At 34.0% G+C, this 21,207-nt stretch overlaps 2 protein-coding genes across 8 annotated transcripts in view; both read left to right on the forward strand.

Annotated features, from left to right (window-relative positions):
* Positions 1–3,644, forward strand: part of bicd1a (BICD cargo adaptor 1a) — a 67,302-nt gene extending 63,658 nt beyond the window's left edge. For both annotated transcript variants that reach the window (XM_087293005.1, XM_087293006.1), the window contains one exon: positions 711–3,644. Coding sequence is in view for 1 of the 2 variants with exons in the window: in XM_087293006.1 (XP_087149132.1) it covers positions 711–716 (6 nt within the window). In the remaining variant the exon portion in view is untranslated. The remainder of the gene's footprint in view (positions 1–710) is intronic.
* A 734-nt stretch (positions 3,645–4,378) lies between these two features.
* Positions 4,379–21,207, forward strand: part of fgd4a (FYVE, RhoGEF and PH domain containing 4a) — a 102,903-nt gene continuing 86,074 nt past the window's right edge. For 2 of the 6 annotated variants that reach the window (XM_087292067.1, XM_087292071.1), the window contains exon 1: positions 15,558–16,044. In XM_087292067.1, coding sequence (XP_087148193.1) covers positions 15,984–16,044 — 61 coding nt within the window. In that variant the 5' untranslated portion in view covers positions 15,558–15,983. 6 annotated transcript variants of the gene reach the window in all.

Raw genomic sequence — 21,207 nt, forward strand, 5'->3', positions numbered from 1 at the left:
GGATTTGTTTTTATTTATTGCTCTCTGAGGTCTATGTATTATCATGCTAACTTCAAATATGTAATAATAATAATGATAGTTTAGGGAAAACAATGGAATATCCACAAAATTATATCCACAAAATTAAAAAAGCAGCAACAATAATTTTCAACATTGATAATAATATGAACTGTTTAAATTACTTTGCAAAACTTTGATTGGTTTCTGAAAGATCATGTGACACTGAAGACTGCAGTAGTGGCTTCTTAAAACTCAGCTTTGTCATCATAACAATAAACTACTTAAACATATGTTAAAATTGCAATAATGTTTCACAATATTTTACATTTTTGTACTGTATAGATCTAATTATTGCAGCCTTGGTGAGCCTAAGAGACTACTTTTATTTTAAGATCTTATTTCTTCTCAAATTTGACCCCAGATGCCCTTTCATCACCCTTTCATCTTGAGTTGTCAAATATAGACAACGTTCCTTTCCTCCCGTCCTTTTTTTGCCTGCTTAAAAGCTTCTTGCTGTTGCATGTAACCCTGTATGTTTGTCAAAACTTCAAGTTCACGTCTGAGCTATACAATTATTTGTTTTCTGTTGCAAAAGTTTAAATAGGAAACAGGATATGGTGATTTAATTTGACACCAACTCATGATCACTGTTTCTCTCTCTGTCCCTCTCTCTCTCTTTCTTCTGGCAATGTTGTTTATTTTTTTAACAGTCCTAGTGTGTTACTAGCTCTTGAAGAGGACCAGAAACCTGCGGCCATCTCCAGACTTCCATGTGACCCTTTCAACTGTCTGGCCCAACATTCTCATCTTTTTGGCCCTTAGTGTCCTGTCAGTGATCTCTAAAAGTGTCCAATCCTCATTGAGACAAATAAAGGGGCGGGGCTCATCAGTCAATCAAGACCTCCAGCCAATCAGATGCTCCTCTTTATCTCCGATCCCTGAGGGACACGTCCCAATTTCCAGAGATTGGATGAATTATTCAACAATGTCTTTTGTGAAAGTATGTGAGAAATGGACTGATGTATTTATCTATTTATTATTTAAATTATTTGTGTTCTTGTTTGTTTATTTCACAGTATTATATATGGTTTGTCTGATAATTTGGATATGAGGATGCTTCTGGATATGGGTGCAGCTTTGCTTAAACATCACACTTTTAAACCAAAACAATAGAGGTATTAATTCTATCAACCCAAGAATGAAATGTGACTCGCGCGTGATTAACAGACCAAACTAATATTTGGGTATTGTTTTACAATAATGTTCCAATATTACATTCGTTTACATGAGCTGGCAGTGAATAATAATAAAAGGTAATATATTCAATCTTTGTTAAGTTATTAAAGACACAACCAGAGCAGAGTTGGAAGATTAGCTTAAATGAAAAGCTAATTGTGCACATGCTAGCAAAGTAAGCTAGTTATTAAATTCATTCATTTAATCTAGCTTAAGGCTGGTTTAGACTCTAACGTTTCTGCGTCGAGTAATCAGAGTGCAAGAGTTAAAGTGAAGAGTTTGGAGTGAACCACGGCGCAAGTTTCCATCTATAGCTACTTCATGGGACTCGACATTTGTAAACACGAGTTTGCGCAGCTCTCGTCCCACCCACACTGGTCACAGCCACCAAGCTGACCAATCACAAAGATTGTGCTATTCTATGCAACTGCATGAAGGCTGCGCCGGAGAATACGCGTATGCTTGACTCAGAAGTATAAATCAGCCTTAAGTGCTTTATTTATCAGGGGTCGCCACAGCGGAATGAACCACCTACTATTCCAGCCTATGTTTTACAGAGCTATGTTTTGCAGCACAGTGACGCAGTGGGTAGCACAATCGCCTTACAGCAAGAAGGACGCTGTTTCAAGCCGCGCCTGGGTCAGTTGGCAATTCTGTGTGGAGTTTGCATGTTCTCCCCGTGCTTGCGTGGGTTGCCTCCGGGTTCTCCAGTTTCCCCCACAAGTCCAAAAATATGTGGTATAGGTGAATTAGGTAGGCTAAATTGTCCATGGTGTATGTGTGTGTAAATGAGTGTGTGTGGATGTTTCCCAGTGGTGGGTTGCAGCTGGTAGGGCATCCGCTGTGTAAAAAACATATGCTGGATAAGTTGGCGGTTCATTCTGCTGTGGCAGCCCCAGATTAATAAAGGGGCTAACCCAGAAAAAAAATGAATTAATGAATAAATCTGATCTAGTGCGACACGGTGGCTCAGTGGTTAGCACTGTCGCTTCACAGCAAGAATTCTTTAGGTCAATGGTTCGCATCCCGGCTGAGAGGGTTGGTTTTTCTGTGTGGAGTTTGCATGTTCTCCCTGTGTTGGTGTGGTGCTCCGGTTTCCGCACGGTCCAAAGACATGAGCTATAGGTGAATTGGATGAACTAACATATGCTGGATAAGTTGGCGGTTCATTCCGCTGCGTGACCCCTGATGAATAAAGCGACTAAGCCGAAGGAAAATTAAATTAAACGAGTCTGATTTAACATGTTTTTTATTGACTAAATGTACCAAGAATTAAAATTACTCATAATCAGATGTCAACCAATGGAACATTATTGTAAAGTGTTCTCAATATTTGATTTTTAAAACTTTACAAAAAGGTGTGACATGATAGAAAGAGCTGTTTGGATGGGTGAATATACAGTAGGTTGGGTAATTTAATTATTGAGACATGCTTCCACGTAATTTACAATATGACACTTGAGTGACTTTTATTTAGCAAATCTTCTCTAACGTTATTGCATGTTTCTTTCTTGTTTTTTTAACGATTTATTGCCATGCTAATGCATAAAGATTATATTTTATACTTATTTTTTATTGCCAAAGTGAAGTCAGATAAGTCATTGAGGATTGAGTGAACATGTAGGCCTATTTCAGGCAGAAATCATGTTTGAGGATGTGGAGTTATAGTTTGAGTGGGGCTTGATCCAAGTACACTGCTAAATTTGAACATGAAGTGGGTTTATTAGTCTCATTACTCTCCAAAAATAGCTTACGAGCCTATTTACTGTCCCATATTCACTGGAATCTTTCTCTGAGTATCTCCTGTTTTCATTTTCTCTTTTGGTTTTATCTAATTTGTACCTAATATAAAGCACAAATACAGCACAAATCTATGCATTTTGAAAAAGCCACAGAATCATTTTAATGAGTACCAGCTGGACATTGTTTTTATACAGCAGTAAACAGCAATGCATTTTTAGTCTAAGCAATTGACTGAAAGGTTATTGATGTGTCTGGATGAGAAAATAACCAGAAGTTTCTTAAAACTGAATTGTGTTCATTGTGAAAACAGAACAAAGCTCAGTTTATTTAATGACATACAAAGAAGGATGTAAGATCAATGGTTTCATTCACAATCCTTTTTAGCTCCCGATTCTCAGTTTCTATTAGGTCTGACACTGCATTTGGTGTTTAAGACTATTTATTTTTTTCATTTTCAATCTTTCCAATGAAGCAAGAGGAGTTTGGTTTTATTAACTACAGTATGTTGTGGTAGATTTTCTGCCTCTGAAGTGAAATGTGCTAAATAACACCCACAATGTCATACGGTGTGTACTGGTGAAAGCATGATCTTGCCGCAGGACATTTTTTATGTGTATACAGCCATAAGCCACATACTTTTTTGTGAAATAAAACTAAAAATAAGATTTTAAGATTTTTGTCCTTTTTTTTAAAAAAAAAAGACAGAATGTGTATTTTTTTTAAATAATATAGATTATAACATGTGTTGTATTGTGAAATATGTAGGTCTTTGAGTGTTTTATTGCTGCCATAAACTAGTAAAGTACTTTTATTTTGTAGTAATTTACTTTAGTTCTTTAGTAAATCGTCTATAGTATTGTCTGCTTCATAATTACTGCCTAATAACTTTATATAAAAATTGATATGATTATCTAACCTTTCTAAGTAGGTGAACAGGTAAAGGATTCGACTCACTGGGTTGAATCTAAATTCCTTTTCAGGTCGACGTGTTTTCTGCTTTCTGCTTTTCTGTTTCTTTAGATTTCTGCTTATTCACTTTTAACTGTGTTCATTTATATTAACTTTTTTTTAGAGAGATGAACATTAAATGTTTAAAAAACAAAACAATCTCCACAAACCTTCGTCTTATATACAGCTGTTTATGTATTTTTTGGTGTGTTTCATTACCGTTACAGTCCCTCAATGCAAATCATTCCCTGAGGCAAAACACCGGTAAACAAACGAAAAGATTCGACTCACTGAGGTGAATCAAAATTCTCCTAAACTCAACTCGGTAAGTCCAAATTTACAGTAGAGAGTCCGCACAAGCTCAGAGGAAATGATTAGACCTATCGAGCTATCTGAGCTGGTAGAGGGCGGTGATGTGGGCTGATAAAGCGATAATGACTCTCAGTACTGTGTACAGCTTTAAGAGCCAACACTAATCCGAACGTTTCACTTTACTATACTTGCGCAACACACTACAACCGTTGGTGAAATGCTGTGGGGACATAAAACGACCGCTTTTTATATGCAAAGGATTCAGTACATGCGCCAAATCTGTTAAATGTTGGAGCGAAATACCGACAACATGAGTGAACTGAGGAGAAACGCTATCCGAAGAAAGTCTAAACCGAAGCAAACCGGAGGGTCGCCGGCGGAGGAATGCGCAGAATGCTCAGGTGAGTGCAGCGGTCAGGTGAGACCCGTAGTCCGCTTATACGCTTATCTTCACACTGGAAGTACAAAACACTGGATGTAGGCTATATGTTTCGTGAAAACAGTTATGTTATCAACAAATGAATGCTCCTGTGCTACTTATAAGGACATAAGTAGAGAATTTATTTTGCTTGTAAATGTCAAAGAAATTGTAAGGTTAGCTTGTGACAGGAGCTAACACACTGACATTGACTGAACAGTTTTTGTTTGTTTAAAGGGGGTGATGATTATCATCACGATATCTGTAATTCATTTTCCTGCACACTGAGAGCTGCGACAGACTGTTTACACGTCAAGTTAACAAAATGTACCACTGTATATTAATAATTTGACACATTATATCGCCTCAACGATAGCGTGTATTGGTCCGCGATTGATGTTTTTACTTGCAAAACACGTTTGAAGTCTATTATATGCAATCAATACACTATAATGTATTAATTTGAGATAATGTTTTTGATATTGTTAATTTCCACGTGGTACAGTTGGTAAAGTTGGTTTTATATTCGCACATTCATTCAGTGACAACTTGTGACATGCTCCCTATAGTATATTGTTTATGGTATAGCCTTTGAATATTGGGTTTGAAATCGCATGCAAGGATGACTTTAAAACAGCATTATCACTATTTATTTGACTGTGAACAATGTTGTACTTTGGTAGTCACGGGCTTCTAAAATAATTTCACCCGAATGTGTGAATATAAACCCAATTTGTGTGTATGTTTGGAGAAAAAATAAGAGAAAACTTGTTTTGTTATTTATATATTGTTCTAAATGTCTAGATATGTTTTTCCAAATTGCAAATAGCAATACAGTAATATTTATTTATTTATTTACTTGCCTATTTTTCAGAAAAAAAATGCAAGCAATTTGTTGTGATCAATGTTGGGAAAGTTACTTTAAAAAATAGATTACAAAGTACTACTGAAAAACTGTAATCTGATTACGTTACTAATTCATGTAAAATGTCATCAGATTACAAATTATTTTGAAGTTACCTGTAACCATTGACATCCAATGAAGAAGCCCTGCAGTGTTTGGGTGTTCTTTGTTTGTCTGAGGTAGTTAGTCTACCAAAATGTGTATCCAAATAATCTGATTGGTCAGTTTTTGTCGCGTGACTCACCGTTTTCATCTGGGTGCGTCTGGGAAATGTGCGCGCAAAAGATGCAATATGTGAATGGCCCTATTCACCTTATTCTCCCCTGACGAGTGGGCGCTGCCATTTGAATCTTTTTGGCTTGAGACTTCCGGTCTCATTCACTTCCATTCATTTTTTAACGTTAAAAACTGCTCATTACGCTGCTTGATGTTGCAATTTGATATTTTCTTATTATATTATTTTACTTGGTCTGTAGAGTCATGCAAACATTTGTTTGTAGAGCAAGTAGTTTGACCGTTTTCTCCTGTTTATTATTCCTAGTCATTTCTCCCATAGGCGACTGAATCGGAAGTTCTAAGACAATCGCGAAAACAGGCGCACTTCCGCATTTTAGAATAAGGTCAACAGGCAGCTACGCTTCTCTTCGTGTTCAGAAGATACCTCCACTCCTGATGCTGCACATAAAAAAAAATCAATTTAGGCTGAGTTGGGCCACTGTGATTTTGGGTGCCATTGGTTATCATAGAATGCTTTCTATTAAAGTGCTTAAGGAAGCTGCTGGTCGAGGTAAAAGCAGTCAAAGTTCTTTAGACTGCATTTCACAGCAATACTTTTTGTTTTTACGCTCAATGAAATCAAAGTGATGTCTGTATTTCCAAAAGGAGCAACCACTTAAAGGAGCAACCACTCTCCTTAGTAGCCATTTTAACTTGCGTTTACCAGCAATTTAACAACGCATGCTCATTTACTGACGATGCAGCAGAAAACGTGATTTAAAAGAAGCTTTTTTCTTCTAAAAGCTATATTTGTAATGCAAGTAACGCAATTACACTAACTTTAGTTATACACAAATTTAAAATGTAATTCATTACAATACTTTATTCCCCCAAAATTTTATTAGACCACAGTAACGCTTTACTGTGGAATGCATTACACCCCACTCTGGTTGTGATTGTAGATTTTTTGTTTTTGTAAACATTTCTTGACTTAAAACATTGGTATTTTGGTAAATATACATTTTTGTTATTTTGTAAAGAAAATGCTCTAAATGCCAGTAGGCATGGGCCGGTATAAGATTCTGACGGCATAATAACCTTGCATAAAAATATGGTTTCACGGTTTACTGCTCCAAAATAAATAATTATATTTTAATGTCTGGGTAAAAAGCAATAACTTTTTTGCCAGTTGAACACAATATATTTAATTTAAAGAAACATTTTAAATAATTTGGACCAGTAATTTTTGATGTGGATTTTTTTTTTCAGATGGAGATACAGTTGCTCTTAAAAAGTCAATAAAATTAATAAGTAAAAAAAAATGTACATATACCTTAGCAATGGTATTTCAGAAAACTTTGACGGTTTTAAAATCTTTAGACCGTCTTAGACTTTTCCAATAGACTTTTCCAAACCGCAGTATACCTTGAAATCAGTTTTCATCCCATGCCTAAATGTCAGCATTTATATTTGTAAGAAAGGTCATTATGTTTGGCTGAATAAAAATAAAAACAGCATTTTGCTCAAACATAAAACTATAATTCATAGCAGGGTGTCCGCAGGGTCTTAAAAAGTATTAAAAGTTGCTAAATCATCACTGTAGAGAAAATTTAAGGCTGCTAAAAAGTATTATATGCTATTTTGCAAGGTATTCAATTTTATATAATTTTTTGTTTATGCAATGTATGGTTGTTTGCTGAAGTTTGCCTAAATTAAATCTGCGAATGTCAGGATTCTGTGTAGTTTATGAAATCAATGAAATCCTGCTAGATTTGACATCATGCTGCTTTGTTTTATTATTTCTGCAATTATAAAGACGCCAAACTGCTGAATTAGCTTGAGGTAATAGATTTTTATTCGGTATCTAAATAATATTTTAGTTTTTGATTAGTTTCTTGCATAAATATTTTGTAAATATACTGTAAGTTAAAATCTCACCTATGTTTCTCGTTGAAACCTAAAGTGGATATAATGTCTTAAATGTATGGAAAGAGTCTTAAAAAAGGTCTTAAAAGGTATTGAATTTCACTTTCTGATTCCTGTATATACTCTGCATAAGAAGACTCTTTATTATAATATATGTATAAAATAGGGACTGACATGTTTGTAGAGGCCCTGTCCAACAGAACAGTGCAGTTCTAAATCAAATTTATTATTGATCAAATAAAGGAAATCTACTTTCCAAAGTGCATTTATATGTCTTATTATTAATATAAAAGCAGCTTAGACAGCATTCATGCTCAGGTTTATTATTGTGTCTTGCCTAAATCTTTGACAGCACACAAGAGATTTGGAAAATGAGTTGGAATACACGCCAGGCTCCATTTTCCTCCTTGGATGAAAGCCCTGTTTGTACTGAAAGCTCAGGATGTGAGCATGAACAAGTCCCAACGGGTTGTGCTGCACTGTTTGCAATAGCGACATGTCTCATCTCTGACTGGGTATGCACCTCTGCCTGCATAATACTATAGCTCAAGGACAAGGAATGTGCAAGATTACTTCTGTTATACCACAAACTCTGTGTGTTTATAGGGTTAACAGTCACGCACAAAACTATTGCATGGCACAACACGGCCACGAATGAACGTAGAAATGTTAAAACATGCCATAGAGTTCAGCGTGAACGTGAATGGATGAATGCTAATGCAGAATGTGCCTTTCAACAATACATAGTGGTTCATTGCATGTTGTAGTTGTATATGAATTTAAAATTGAGATTTGTGTTGTTTAGGTTTGGCAAAAAAGTGATTTTCTATATAATACCGGATGTCTCCTAAGGCTGGCTATTCATTATTGTCAGTCCAGAGACCTCTTGGTACAGTGTCTTATTCAAGAGACTGCAGTGGGTCTCATTTATCCAGTGAAGCTCCACTTTCTGTGCTTGTTAGCTTGGCTGCCCACTGAATCGGAATGAGCATAAGGACTTGCATTGTTCTTGATGTTTGTGGGAGCTGAATTTATAAGCTTATTTACTGATTAACAGTGCTTTATGAAGAATTTTCTGAGTTAAGTTGCTGCTCACAAGAATACAACAGTGCAGAAATACACAATGGGTGACAATATAGATCCAATATTACAACATACAAGTTTGTACAAGATATATGTTACATATGATCCTTCAATTTTTTTTGTCTTTTCTATCTTTGAATGGCAGTTTTTTGTTGTTGAGCAATATCTATAGAATATCTATCCGTCTGTCTGTCTGTCCATCCGTCTATCCGTCCAACCATCCATCCATCCATCCATTTATATATATATATATATATATATATATATATATATATATATATATATATATATATATGTATATATATATATATATATATATATATATATATATATATATATATATATACAGTACAGACCAAAAATTTAGACACACCTTCTAATTCAAAGACTTTTCTCTATTTTCTTGACTATGAAAATTGTAGATTTACACTGAAGGCATCAAAACTATAAATTAACATGACTGTAATTATATACATAATTTAAAAAAAGTGTTAAACAACTGAAAATATGTTATATTCTAGGTTCTTCAAAGTAGCCACCTTTTGCTTTGATTACTGCTTTGCACACTCTTGGCATTCTCTTGATGAGCTTCAAGAAGTAAACAAGGATCCAAATGATTGTGACAATTATTCTCCAGATATAAGTTAGAGATTAACCTGCAGATTTATTGAAAAAAATGAAAAAATATATTTAAAAAAGAATAAACAAATGATAATACAGAATAAAAAATTATAATAGTAATAATAATCGTGTACCAACCAAATCAATTGTTTTACACCAAACTAAAAGCCTGGTCATGATGTCACATGAGATGTCATACAGCAGTGAAGAATGTAAAAATTAACTATGATCCAGTATGCAGAGAGTATACGTTTCCATAAATTCAAGTATAGAACCCCAAATTTTATAAAACTTTTCAGAAAAAGTTGGGCAAAACCAAAAACGCATGTGCCAGTGTTGCAGAAGCATGACGACAATGGTCAAAGCGAGGATCAACATCAGAGTAAACCTTTGAAAACTTGACCTTAGTCCAACGAGAACGATGAAGTATTTTGCATTGAATCCAACCATGTTTAGTACGCACAGATGAGGAATGTACCCTGTATAAAATGTTTTTCCCTCAGTTCAGCTGAAATGTTCTCTGATAAGTCTTTTACCCGTTGGGTTTTTAAGGATGTCGATGAGCTGCTATGCAGAGAACGTATTTTGTCATAAAAACTGAAATCATATTGTTCCCAATAGATACTGGTTCAAAATTTAGATCCATAGGAGTAGGGGAGGGAAGGCTAGGAAACCGAGTATACATATTACGGATAAAACTTTAAACCTTTAGGTATCAGAAAAAAATTATTCTGGGCGACGAAAACTTATCTGAAATCTGTTAAAAAGATGGAAAAACATAATCTGTATATAAATCGTTAAACATTGATAAGCTGTAATTTGTCCATTGAGAAAAAGTGCTGTCCCATCATTAATGGTGGAAAAGAAAAGTTTGATGCTATAGGGACTGATGTAGAAAATTGTTGTAATCCATAATACTGCCTACACTGTCACCAGATTCGTAATGATGTTTTCACAATTATATGTTTTTGTACTTTTTTAAAAGGAGGCGTGGCACCTAATCACCCCTAAACCCAACCGTCATTGAGTGATGAGCAAATCGTAGTAAATAGTACGAATTAGATCATACGAATTAGCCACTAAATCAAACAGTTACGAATTGCCTTGAGATTGTGTTGGTATTTTTTATTTTTGGCCACACTGTAAAACAGTATATGATCGATTAGTCATGACAGCATATGTTTTTAGTTTATTGTAATTTCCTAAACTAAGTTAATCATGTCCTGACTTAATTCTATAAGTTATGAAAGCTGTTTTAAGTCAGTTTAACCTAAGTTTAATGCACTCAATGGTTAATTTTATTTAGCTTAAAAATGTAAGGCAACCAGGATTTTTTTTTTTTTTTTTTTTTTGCAGTGCAGGAATATAGCAACAAAAAGAAAATCTACTTTAAAATTCTACTAAACTTCATTGTTTTGATGGATAAAAGCTCATTATCCACCCTAATACAAGTTTATATGTCAGACATCTATTACAAAAACTAAAGGGAAAAAAGGAAAGTCCCATTGAGATACAATATCTCTTTTACCAGGTATTCTTGGTCAAAACAGGCAGCATAGGACAAAGTTACAGATAAATTCATAAGGCACTGAAACGAAAATAGATACTTAAAGTAATAAAAACATAATCAGTTGTTAAAACTTGTGCACTGTTCTAAAGAGACAGACTTTAAAATATTTGTATAGTGATAGATGATACAGATTCTATATATCTTGAAGATCAGCATAATTAGAAAATGCAGATCAGCGTAGTATGAAAAACTTTATACATTTACAAAGAAATCACTAAGTAAACCATAAAGTTATTCTTGTGCTATATTAAGAGGTCAAGAGAAAGTAGGTTAGTGTACGTTTGTCTACTCTCATTTAAAAAAGCTAATCATGACATTTGCTTTCTTATAGTAAGGCAAGGCAAGTTTATTTATATAGCACATTTCATACACAATGGTGATTTAAAATGCTTTACGTACACAAGACTAAAAGAAACAAAAGAAAAATACAAGCATGAGAAATATAAACGACAAAGAATACAAATTAAAAACAGATTAAAATGTGTCAAAACAGGTTTTAAAGATATTTAAGTATGGCAATTCAAGCTAAAAAAAATTATCTGGCCGTGTTCATTTTCATCTGCTTTAAACAATAAACAATAGAATTGATTGTGCACATGACCAGGGCAAAGAGCAGAGACCCTTGGGAGCTGTTTCTGTGCACTTCTGAAAAACTCACATCTTCTTTTGAGATATTAGCAAAGTAACAAAAATTTGACCAAATGCATGTTAACGATTAAATGAAATGAGTGACACTGAAGTTAATATTTTATAGATAAAACCGTTGAAGAAGACACTTATTGAATGTCAGAGCCACAGACTTTGTTTAGAAGTTTGCGATGTAAGAGATGTTCTGGAGAGGGGCTATAAATAACTCACGATACACACCCTCTATTATCCTTTAGTAAATATTTGAGAATGAAGTGGTCCACAGGACATCATTTCAGCAAGAGCTCTGTGATCTGCTTTATCATAAATACAGTCATATCATTGGCATTAATAATCTATTTTAATGACACTTTTTGATATTTTAAAGGGTTAGTTCACCCCTAAAAAATAAAAAATACTCACTATTTACTCCAAACCTTTGAGTTTCTTTCCTCTGTTGAAAAAAAAAAAGAAAAAAAAAAAATATATATATATATATATATATATATATATATATATATATATATATATATATTTATAGAAGAATGTTGGAAAGTGGTAGTTTATCTAGTAAAGAAATACTGTGGAAGTCAATGGCTTCCAGTTTTCAAACAATTATAGTAGTAGTAGTAAACTTTATTGTCCTTGACAGGAAATTTGTTATGTGCATCACCATATTGCTGCAGACATTCCATAAAAACAAACAATAAAAACAATACAAAATACAGCAGTTACAAAATGTATAATGCTAATTAAGATACAGTAGACTCTTGTTAAATAAACCCACGGAAATAGGTATAGAGGATTTCTTATAACGGTTTCACCTACAGTACACTTTGGGACTCTATATCTTCTACCAGAGGGAAGCAGTTCATAATGTGGAAACAAAAAATGAGTTGGATCGTTTACAATCCTTTCCACCTGCTTGAAAACACAATTCTCATACAAAACTTGAGAATTAAAATATTCATCGTGCCCAACAATTTTCCATTCTGTCTTTAAGAGATGCATGAACCTAGATTTACACTGTACAGATAGGTTGCCAAACCACACTGTGATACCATACCTTAAAAGCTTTCAAGAACTGCTTTATAAAGCAACATCATGAGCTTCTTGTTAACTCCAAAAAGACGCAACCTCCGTAAAAAATACAATCTCAGGTGTAATTGAAAACAAACCCACTCAATGTGTGTTTTCCATGTGAAAGAACTGTCGATGTAAATCCCCTAGTACTTATAGGTTTCAGACTGTGTGAAAGGATGGTCCTGTACAACCACTTGACGATGGTCACCTATACACTTTGGGTCAAATACCATTTCTTCTGTTTTCTTAGTATTTATTTTTAGCTTATTTATAAATATCTCCGTTTGTGTTCGACAACAAACAAAAAGAAACAGGAGGATGAGAAAACCCAACATTTTTGGGTGAACTTGAAAAAAATTATTTGTAAAAAATATCCAGCAGATGGCAGCAGTGCAACATAAAATGGTTTTGCAGCCTTCTCTCAGCACGTCCACAGCCGTATGGACATTTCCTGAGATTATTTCTAAAGGTGCACATTGAAAGCGTTAAAAGTGCAACTTCTGCAGTGTGTTTATAGCAGTCTGTGTTGTTAGATTGTTCTTGCAAGCATTTCCCCAAAATGTCAGGTGTCAATATGTACATTTAAAATGGAGAAGTTAAATCTCATCTTTAAAATATTCATTGCTTCTCTCTGCATATCATGTGTAAAAACATCTGAATCGCTAATAAATATTTAAATAGTAAACAAGGCATTTGCAATATTTTTTGTACGATCATGTCACAGTGAAGACCAGACTTAGGAGAAGTAGTTGATAACTTTATTTAGTTAATGGTTAATTTATTACCATCTACTGGAAATTTACTTGAATAGGACCACCTAAATATTTTACTTATTTGTTTGTTTGTTTATTTGTTCATTTTGTTAGCTAGTTAGTTAGTTGAATATCTATAGTTTTCATATAGACAATTATCCTTGTTCCCCAAATGTAAATTCATTAGGGGAAATTTAAGTTCATTGTTTTCCATGTAAATTAATCTGTAGAGCTATTTGCCATTTACTTTTATTTATGAACTTCATTTGAAAAGCATTTTGAGGGATTGTTTAGGTTCGCAGGCAAGGTCAATACAAAATGACGCACTTCCTGTAAGTGCTTGAAAATTCCTGCTCACGTTCTTGACGGGAGGGTGAATTCCCTTCTTGCCTATTCTAAAGAACACAATACATGACAGACTGGGTGTTGCAAGGTCTTGTGTTAGTCATATAATATTATATTGGTTGGTCATCAGGTTAAAGAGATACTCTGGCTTAATCTACCTCTGTCACTTCCTGTCAGTTTATACTCTTCCTGACTATAAACACCCTTAATGTCTGATTTCATCACCGGTTGACTCAGCCAGGTCAGGTCTCTGCTCTGTTTGCTGATAAGAAATAGCACTACAGTGATAGCAATGGAGGCTAAAACTTTTACCCAACACACCTCTCCACCCAGCCGGGACAGTCCTGCCCATGCCCCTTCCTCTTGATCAGCTTGGCTGAGATTCAGCTGCTTGACAAACACTGCGCAGGGCTGGAGTTTCCTGACTGTTGTCTAGAGTTCCCCTCCCTGCGGCTGGAGGAATGGGGCGATCCTGGAGCTCCAGCATCAAGTCTGGGCTAGGACAGACTCTTTTTTTTTTTTTTTTTTTTTTTTTTTTTTTTTTTGGAGATTTTCAGCACTGGGAGCCTCTTTTAAAATCTTTGGGATCCTGCTGGATTTTTGGATTTAATGGAAAATCGTGGAATAGTCCTAAAATGTGCCATTTGTCCAATCAACACTAATGGTTAAAGAAGCAATGAAAGTTGTGGAATCTTAACTGGATTTTAATGTCTGTCTTTTTGCATGTTTTTATGGAATAGAAGTTTAGACAACACTGATGACCGAAAAAAAAAAATGTTGAAGACCTTGAAATCAATCTTAACAAGATATTGTTTTTTTTTAAAACATGTTTTACACCATATTAAATGACCATAAATCATTTATATTTTTGAATCACATCAATGAATGAAGAAGCATTGGAAAAACTGGAATCTTAATGGGGTTTAAAGATCTTAAAAGGTTTCAGGAATTGTAACTAGGCATGGGCTGGTATGAGTTTTGGTCTGTATGATAGCCTCGGATAAAAATACCACAGTATCACAGTGTCGTATTATGATCGTTGCTCTAAATTAAGTTTTTTTTAAATGTCTGAGTAAAAAACTTACTTTTTTTACCTTTTGAACACCATATTTAATTTTAGGAAACATTTTGGAGCAGTAAACACTTCAGACTTCCAACTCTGCTCTCTTCATTGACTTCTGCTCTCTTCATTTCAAAAACACAGATTTATCTAAAATAACATATTATACGGTACATTACATACACCTTAAAAACGGTTTAACAGACATTTTATTTTTTTTACTATTTCCAAGTTAACACCTGTGAATAAAGAAACCTTGAACAACATTTAAACTTATAAAATATAAATATATCAAATTAATTTTTGACACATTTTTTTAAATTATTGTGTCAAGTTTTAAGCCTCAAAATGTTTATTTTATTCAGTGTCAGTGCATGAAGAAACATCGAAAGCCTGCAGTCTTCAAGGGATGTTAGGAACTTTTGACAATTTAAACCACAAAACATTTCTTTTTCCATCAATTAATGAAGAAACTTTGAAGAACTCACAGCCCTCATCGTGGGATTTTAGGATCTTTTAAAGCCATAAACCATTTATTTTTCGTCAAAGAAGTGTCGTCAATAAATGTACAAACAAAACCTTGGCATTATTAGGATATTTCCGTTTTTACATTTAAAGATTTTTGCAAAAAAATAAATCTATTAGGAAATTCTTTTAGAGCTTGATTTTTGTAACCTGAGCTGCTTTTTTTAGAGGTGAGCACAAGAGGGACTGAGAGAGGAAATGGCGATGCGGAGGATATTTTTGCCCATTCTTCTCCTATACAGGAAGCTGGGCTTCACTTTCTCTCCCTGCCTTCTCGTCACTATTATTTTTTGTGAAACCCCTGGATTGAACCTCTCGGTGTCTTTAACTCATTTTCAGTGCGTTATTAAGTCTCGCTGATGGACAGTGATGGATTGTCTGGGCTCTAGCCTCAGGAAAGCTCTCCTCCACCGCACTGCCTCCGGTAGGTGACCAGCAGTTCTCAGTGTAATGAGCTCCAACATGTCAGCAATGAGAAGTTTTACAGTGACTCCAGGAATGAAAACAGCAGAGGGCTGTCAGAGAATAGAGAGTAGCCTGTTGATCCGACTCCCTGCTTGAGATCTAAAAATCAATCTGAAATCGGCATCCATGTAATCACAAAGAAACATACCATGGGGAATGGACTGCGCAAAATGAAGCATCGTCGGAAGTATTGGTTTTGGCCAACTAAAGGTAATGTTCTGTTTACACAGCTGTTAAGTCGTTGATAGTAAACATAGTTTGGTGTAATATTTGTTGTGGGATAAATCTGTGAAAACAAGGCAATTACCTTCTCTTTTTCATAATTTACTCACTTGTGTTATGGAGACCATTGACTAAACGCTTAAAAATGCTTTATATTTTCTTTTGTGTTCTATGAGTGCTGCATTGTTTATATACACTCGAAGTCAGAATTATTAGCCCCCCTGTTTATTTTTTCTCCAATTTCTGTTTAGAGGAGAGAAGATTTTTTAAATAATATTTTACTGGATATTTTCAAGACACTTCTATAAAGCTTAAATGACATTAAAAGGCTTAACTAGGTTAATTAGGTTAACTAGGCAGGCTAGGGTAATTAGGTAAGATATTGAATAACAATGGCTTGTTTTGTAGATTATATATATATATATATGTATATATATATATATATATATATATATATATATATATATATATATATATATATATATATATATATATATATATATAGCTTAAAGGGGCTAATAATTTTGACCCTAAAATGGCTTTTAAAAAACCAAAATAAAGCCAAAATAAAACAAATAAGACTTCCTCCAGAAGAAATAATACTATCAGACATACTGTGAAAATGTCCATGCTCTGTTAAACATAATTTGGGAAATAATAATAATTCTGACTTCAACTATATGTAATAATTTGTATAGTACAGACTGAATTGGCATTTATTAATTAGGTCAAATATTTGTTTAGCATTGCATGTTTGAATACAAGTCTCATTTAAGCAGCAGTGTAGCATATTGTGTTTTTACTGTTTATGTGAGGATTGTGTGCAAAATCAGTTACCAGCCCAATCAAAAAATTGCATATGTCTCTTGAGATCTAGAAGCCAAAACTTGATAGTCCTCCAACTGTTCTGCTTGGCAGGAACTTCTGGCCCATTATTTTGTGTGTTAATATTGTGTTATGGGTTTGTTAAAGGCTGGTCATGAAGAAGATTTCTATTCTCTCAGTGTGAAGTATTTTCTAAGTGTAAAGGAGTTAATTTTCTCTTCTCAAAATGTATGTAGTGTTTGCAGCAAACATGCCAGCCTGTGTTAAAAATACAGTGATATGTCTGTGTAAGATGAGTATGCCATTGCCTGCACTAAAGAAGCAACACTAGGAGAAGGCTGAGTGACTGATTGTGTAGAATAACTGAATATGTAAAGCACTGATCATATATGTTAAATACTTCTATGAAGCTATATGTGTCAGAAGTTAGAATGAGTAACATATTATCAAGTTATTATCCTATCATGACAATGTATGTAAACACTTATTCCTTTGCATAAGTTGCATCTATACTTTGCTGACATAGACCTGTAACATCTCTGCTGACATGAGCTAGTGGGCTGAGAGCCAAGAATAGCAGGACCCCTTAGACTAAAAACCTATTCAAAAATGGTCAAGAGTTAAAAAGAGACTTAGGGGTGTGTCAAATAATCCTGTATAAAAATTGTAACAAACACACTGAAACTTCAGAAGGTGCAGGAGAGACTTCAGAAGGTGTCCAGGAGAGACTTCAGAATGCTCTGGGGTCTGCTCTGCTCTTTCTCGGCTTTATTATGGAGAATAAAGTCTATTTCCTGATATTCAAAACCTCTGGTCTGATAATTTGTAATTGATGAAGTCAAAATTTACGACAGTCATGGTCTATTTGAAGAACCACAGTTTACATTAGTGCCTATTGATCTTCTATCATTAGTGCCCTTTGATCTATCTATCTATCTATCTATCTATCTATCTATCTATCTATCTATCTATCTATCTATCTATCTATCTATCTATCTATCTATCTATCTATCTATCTATCTATCTATCTATCTATCTATCTATCTATCTATCTATCTATCGTTCTATCTATCGTTCTATCTATCGTTCTATCTATCGTTCTATCTATCGTTCTGTTTATCTATCATTTTATCTATCTAGTTTCAGAATTATTTTTTTTACAAGTCTTTGTTACAGGGTTACAAGTCATGAACCAAACAGGCTACAAAGAAAATCACAACCTTCCCAACTTTTTTTTTACGTAAAGTAATATATAAAAATCTGAAAACTGCTTTAACAAGAAAAAAAACTGGTCGCTTTATTCACAGTAAATCGCAAAATCCAATTTCAAGAATCATTCACTTACTCTTTGCCTAGTAGTATCTTTACATGATCTTTATTGGACACGAGAAAGAGCACTTAAACAATTTGCTCTGTTAAAACACTCCGATTGCGGTCACAATCGTAGCTGCCATCTACAGCCTTTTCATTTGCTTGCTTTCCCGCTTACTTATAACCAACTTGGATTTGTTCATTCAATTGTGCTTGTGCGTCACTCTGATCATTTCTGTGAAAATGATGCAGGGTAGAGCTTGACTAAATAAAAGAGAAGTTCCTCAACCAAATCCAAAGACAAGAGGTCACAAGAGATGCATTTGAACGCTGGCTAATACTAATTGTGTCAGTAATGCATGTCGGCTGACCACTTATGATCGGATCACTGAAAACGCATGCTAATTACAGGTGAAGAAAGGGCCAGGGTTGGTTGGTTTGACTAGGCATCATTATTGAAAAAGAGTATTCAGGGCAGTTTAAAAATGGTCACTATTGTCCTCTGTTGACCATTTTTTCTGCTTTTGAAAAATGTGTAACTTTTTCTCATGCACCTGAACATCACATCCTTTTTTAAATATACACAATCTTTCCCGTTCTACTTCCCTTCGTAGTTTCTAATGCTTGGGAAAGCTTCCTCTTCTGTCTATTTTCTTCCCTGTTTCTCTTTCTGTGTCATTTTCCTTCCCTTCGTTTTCTTTCCTGTCTGTGCGTTTCGGTAATGACCTTTCGGTAACACTTTAGTCACAATTCATGCTAGTAACTACTGGCTTATTGCTTATCTATTATTAAAATATTAATTGTTTATTGACTCAACTACTACCTAACTAATTATTAATAAGCTGGTATTTAGTAGTTTACTGAGGTAATAGTCTTAGTTAATTGTTCATAATAGTTCGTAATAGTCTTAGTTAATTGTTCATGACTTGTGGCGTAATATAAAGTTTTTCCAACATTTCTGCTAAAGCACGATAAGCATGTGTAATTTAAAGTTTATCACAAGTTTTTTTATTAAGCAAGCCCCTATTAAATCTTTTTTAGATATATTTTATTAATAAAAAATATTTAATGAGTGTGCTTATTTCACTTATCCATTTATTATCCATAATTTTTTCCCTATTTCTTTTCTTTATTAATCAAAGCTCCCACGGGTTGTGGGATTTTTGGAATACCATGGACATTTTAAAATGTCTATTCCCGACATGTAAAAGCCACGGAATCTTCTGTATCTCATTAAATATATTGGATTTTTGTGTGTCATTTTAAATTTTAGTTTACATTTATCATAATGCAATTTACTTTTTTTATTTATTTTTTATTTTTTTTGCATTCTTGTTTTGCATATTGTTACTTTTCTTTTTTTTTTTTTTTTTTTGGTGCCATTTTATTCCTTTCCAGCATGTTAACTTCAAATATATTAAAACTGTATGACAAAAAAAGGTTATAATATCACGCAGTGCAAGTTTTTTTGCTAATAAATCATGGAAGTTATTGATCTTAACACTTTTGAGTTAAAATGGCCGTGTTCCTCTTATTTGAAAATTAAGGTGGATAAGAAATTTAGCCTTTTAGTCACTGAAAATCAGGGAAATTTGTGACTTCGCTTTAATGGGAACCCTGTTGATTTATCTATTTTTGAGCATTTTTTTAAATCTATTTCTCTTTTCAACAAGAAAAAAAAGGAAAATTTAAATAAGCGTCTTACAGTCCAGTAGGGGGCAGAAATGCTCTGACATTCGTACAGAAGCCTGTAAAGTCTGCAATAACTCACTGCACTGTCATTCATATAGTCATTATAAAAGAATGCTTCACAAACACAGTTCCCAGAATAAGTGACAAGTATGTGTTGCCTTGTTATTTGTGTTTAATGATTATTGTGTATGTTTGAGCAGTGTAAAAAAGATGTCTGTATTATTTATACTATTATTAAAATATTGTTTTTTTTTTATGGAAATAGTTACATGGCAAGCATAAACTCAGTTTTTCACTCAAGATTTGACTGTTGGTAATAACTGGGCCAAGCTGAGGAAGATTTTTTTTTTTTTTTTTGTCAAACTCACACCCACACAAAGCTGTCTAACAGGAAATCTGAACAAGCTTGTTTGTGTTGTTATCCACGCTGGGATGTTATTTTGGTCGTCTGGTGAATTTATAATAAAGTCAGGAAGGTTTTTTTTCCCCTGCAAGCTGTTAATTTTGAATATTAATGAAGTCTCTTTTTAAGAACAAATACCCGCATTGTGTGGTGGTACAGTTTCAGCGACTTAACCTATTTATTTATTTTTTCATTACAACAGACAGATGAGATGATAGATGAATTGTTTGATTGCTTTGTTTTGATTTCATTTGCTCTTGAAATGGCAGCAAATAACAGGTTCATGATTTCAATAATAGAGTACTGTCCTAATAGACTTGTGTAGTAAACAATATTAGTGAGCCAGCAGAGTTTTACAGTCGTTGTCAATTTAGTTATGCTATGACGCGGGTACATAACGTATGACAAATGTGCAACAGAAATCCTGAAAGCACTTTTTATTAAAACATCTGGGTTAACCTCCTGGTTTCATTTATCTATATTATTTATGTCAGTACTGTGAGCTAGTATTTCCTGCTGGATTTACCTCATAGATGGGGGAAGAAAACATAAAAAAACATAAGAGTTTTTATTTTATTTTATTATAATTTTTTTTTTGCTTGTTTGTTTTTGTGTGTTGTAACTTTGTTGTAAGGGATAGTTCACCCAAAAAGGAAAATTGCTTCTTAAATTAGCTGAAAACCTGGAATCATTGAGTTCAGCGAAAACACACAACAGAACTTCAAGTCAAACAAGTGTGTGACAAGTGAAGGGTGAGTAAACAATGATAGAACTTTCAGTTTCAGATTAATTACCCCTTTAAATCCAAGATTTGGCCTTGAATAGATGTGTGAATACTGTAGATCAGTGGTGCTCAACCCTTTTGCTGGAGATCGACCTACCTGTAAAGTTCAGCTATAACCCTGATCAAACACACCTGA

Source organism: Danio rerio, chromosome 18, assembly GCF_052040795.2.
Source record: "Danio rerio strain M-AB ecotype USA chromosome 18, GRCz13ab, whole genome shotgun sequence".
Taxonomy (NCBI): domain Eukaryota; kingdom Metazoa; phylum Chordata; class Actinopteri; order Cypriniformes; family Danionidae; genus Danio; species Danio rerio.